General features: G+C 51.3%; 2 protein-coding genes across 4 annotated transcripts in view; one reads left to right on the top strand and one right to left on the bottom strand.

Annotated features, from left to right (window-relative positions):
- The window catches only part of CUNH9orf85 (chromosome unknown C9orf85 homolog), a 70,249-nt gene extending 70,036 nt beyond the window's left edge, over positions 1 to 213 (bottom strand). For both annotated transcript variants that reach the window (XR_015440118.1, XM_004838132.4), the window contains exon 1: positions 7 to 213. Coding sequence is in view for 1 of the 2 variants with exons in the window: in XM_004838132.4 (XP_004838189.2) it covers positions 7 to 108 (102 nt within the window). In the remaining variant the exon portion in view is untranslated. The remainder of the gene's footprint in view (positions 1 to 6) is intronic.
- A 354-nt stretch (positions 214 to 567) lies between these two features.
- Abhd17b (abhydrolase domain containing 17B, depalmitoylase) overlaps positions 568 to 3,228 on the top strand; it is a 37,070-nt gene continuing 34,409 nt past the window's right edge. For both annotated transcript variants that reach the window (XM_004838135.4, XM_021252715.2), the window contains exon 1: positions 568 to 1,128. The gene's annotated coding sequence lies outside the window, so the exon portion shown is untranslated. The remainder of the gene's footprint in view (positions 1,129 to 3,228) is intronic.

The following is a 3,228-nucleotide window of genomic DNA, read 5'->3' as shown; positions in this document are numbered from 1 at the left end:
TCCTACCTTGGTCCGAACACTCTTGTCAAACTTGTCATTTTTGAAGCTAAACGTATTCTGGTGCTTCTGCGGCCTGGAACGAGCCACGTTGCCTTTCTGGGAGCTCATCGCCGGAATCGCCACCAGCTTGTACCAGGTGCAGTGAAAAGGCTACACGGAAAACCCAGGAGCTCGCTTCGCGGCGCGGACGCGTAGGCCAGTGACCCGGAAGGAACTTACCCAGCTTTTCCGCTCCCAGTCTGCACACGTGACTCCCAGCAGAGGTCAAAGATCGACCTCCCGCCCTCCGGCTCCGGGTACGGGATTCTCCACGCGGCCCAGGTGCCGCTGAGGCCCAGCGCGCAGGCTCCTTTTCAAACCGAGGGAACCAATCCCGGTTGCTTCGAATTGAGAATCCCCCTATTGGCTCGAAAGTGGCAGTTCATCTCGGCGGAGGGGCGGGGACCCTCTACTCCGATTGGCTCTTCTTTTCCGCAATCCCCGCCTCCTGCCGAGCCTGTTCAGCCTCTCAGCGAGCGCGGAGCGCTACCGACGCTGCTGGGTGGCTTGTGATTGGTGGAAGTTGGGCGAGGCTGGCTCGGTTCCCCCCCGTCTTGCTTGCAGGCTGGAGCCCGGGTCAGCTTTAGCACCTTCCTCCAGTCAGTGGCTAACTTCGGGTTAGTGAGCGCTCAGCACGCCCCCTCTGCGTCCCGCCGGTTTCCCACCCGCTGCCGAAGCGAGCCCGGCGCTTGGCGGGCTGCGGAGGAGCAGAGAAAGAGGATTAAGGAGAAGAAAGACCTGGCTGGGACTGGGTGTTGTCTGCAGTGCCAGGGAAGAAGGTGGCGGCTGCGACCACGGCCGCGCGGGACGTGAGGCCCGAGAGCCCCCGGCGACGGCGGCCGCTCCAGCGCCTCGCGCCCGGGCCGTTAGTCAGCAGAACGCAAGCCGCGCGGAGGAGACTTGGGAGCGCGAGTCCCGGCGCCGGGCTCCGCAGCCCTTACAGCAGCCGCTCGGCCGGGCCGTCCGCGGGCGTGGAGCAGCCGGCTGCCGGAGCGCGGGTCGCAGCTCGTGGAGCGCAGCGCGGCGGCGGCGGGCGTCCTCTCCCGACCCTCCCGGCTCGGCGGCCCGGCCGTGGCCGTCCAGGTGCAGGTGCGTGGGGCTGCGGGCGGGCGGCGGGGCTCGGGGAGGGGGCGCTGGGCCCGGGCCGCGGCGCGGGAGCTTGAGCCGGGCGGCGGGGGAGGGGCACCGGCCGCTTTGTTGTCGCGACCCGGACCCTTCTGGGCGCGGGAGGCCGCAGCCGCTGCGGCCGGTTGTGCTACTGAGGGCATCCGGGGCGGGGGGAGGACGGTGCTGGGTCCCCGCGGGCCGAGGGACGGAGAGATGGACTCGAGGAGACGCGGGTCCTCGCCGACCGGGGTGCATTCCGCTGCCGTCTCCTTTCTCCCACCGGCCCGAAAGATGGGCTCACGTTCACATCCTCCTCCATGGCTCTCCGAGATCCGCGGATGCCTAAAAGCGTTTTGCTGACTGTAGGTCCTGCCCGCCAGGATTTTAGATGGAATCTGCACGGATTTTGTGTATTCTAGTCGGGCTGGCTCTTCATGGTTGAAGTTGAATCTTAAGGACTCTAGGGCAAGCTTATCAGGAATCGATTTTAATTGGAAAATTGAAGATAGGTGGGTTTTGTTTGTTTTTTAGTTGTAGTTTACCTGGAAACAAAGTTGTATCAAATCAGATTGTGTTGTGTGGAGGACGTTGGTGAAGGAGAGTCTAACCTCAGCTTCTTGTTTTTTAATTTTAAGAGCTTTTTTTCATGGAGAGATTTCTGCCAATGGCAATAAAGAATTTTTTTAATTGATGCTTTAAGTCTGTGAAGTAGATTTGGTAACCAAGGGATGAATAACGGAATACAGAGAGGGTAAACTTTAAATTTTGGGTGTGAGTTTATGAAAGGCAATTCTATATACTTTAAAAAATAGATGTAATGCTTGATCCATAAGATAGTTCATTGGCTTTTTGGTCAGCCTCCAATAAATAAAAATAATTTTGGACAAGAATTTTATGTCAGCAATAGAGACTACCTAATGAGTCTGAGTAGAAAATTACATATTATGATAATACTTGTTTTACATTAAAAGGGAGATTTACAATTCATGGGCTTTCGTGTGTTTATTGCATGCACTCGGTTGGGTAACATACCTCATCATAGCCAATACAGTATTTTGGTAATTAGCATGACTGCCAGTGTACTAATAGTGACTGCCCAAGTCCGTGTTTATTGATAAATTTTATCTTGGGAGAAGAGGTAGTGGCATTACTTGAAGAAGTGAAGGTAATCATGTTACAACCTGTAAAGGATATAAAGTCTCTCTTGTGCTTTACATGCTATGTTATTTGAGATTCAGGAAGAAGGAAGTGAATAGCACCCTTATCCATATTTTGATCTCTATTTTCTCCTGCTCTAGTATTAATAAGGTTAATTGGCAAGGGTAGGATTAGATTTTCACCAGGCTAGGCAGTTTTAATTTAATCTGCAGCAGTCCCTTGCTGTAGAGTAGTAAAGCTGATACAGTATGTGGCTTGTTTTTTTTTTCTTTTGGTACCTGGGATCGAACTCCGATCCTTGCGCCTTCCGGGCAGGCCGTGGAACCACAGAACTCTGGCCCTGTGGCTTGTTTTCTTGAGTGTCTTTGCTAATTTTTGAAATGCATATTAAATAGCGTGGGATAAAGATTTTATTTCGTGGAACACAATTACTGTAGAGCATAATAGCAAAGTGATGGTTTTCGTAGCTTAGTGAATGTAGTAGAATTAGGCAGTTGGTGTCTGTTCCAAACTCTGTTACAAAATTTGTCTCCAACTCCACACCTGAGACCGATTCTAGTTTCTCCATCTGTAATACAGCGCTAATAGAATGTGCCACCAGCTCACTTTGTAGAAAAGGCAATGAGAATCATATAAGTAATAGTTGTTCTGGTTATGTAATATTAATTTAAGACTACTAATTGATGAACTCAGTTTCTCCCGTGTTAGTATTGGCATTCTATATTTAGATGACGAGTTTATTGACTGGTTTGGTTTATTTGTAGACTTTATTTCTAATCTGAGGTTTTTCTTTTCTCAGTTACATACTCCCGCCTTTTTATCCTGTTAATTGCTCACATGCAATGCCATATTTGCCTCTCAAAGCCAATGAGTTGGAGAATGAAAGTTACTTATGACTTAATGTCTCCTATACTATCACAAAAT

This window comes from Heterocephalus glaber, unplaced genomic scaffold (assembly GCF_053883595.1).
Source record: "Heterocephalus glaber isolate CG9 unplaced genomic scaffold, H.glaber_assembly_v1.0 deba00001481, whole genome shotgun sequence".
In the NCBI taxonomy this organism is placed as follows: Eukaryota; Metazoa; Chordata; class Mammalia; order Rodentia; family Bathyergidae; genus Heterocephalus; species Heterocephalus glaber.
Note: the sequence above shows the minus strand (reverse complement) of the source record. Positions and strands in the feature narration are given on the sequence as shown.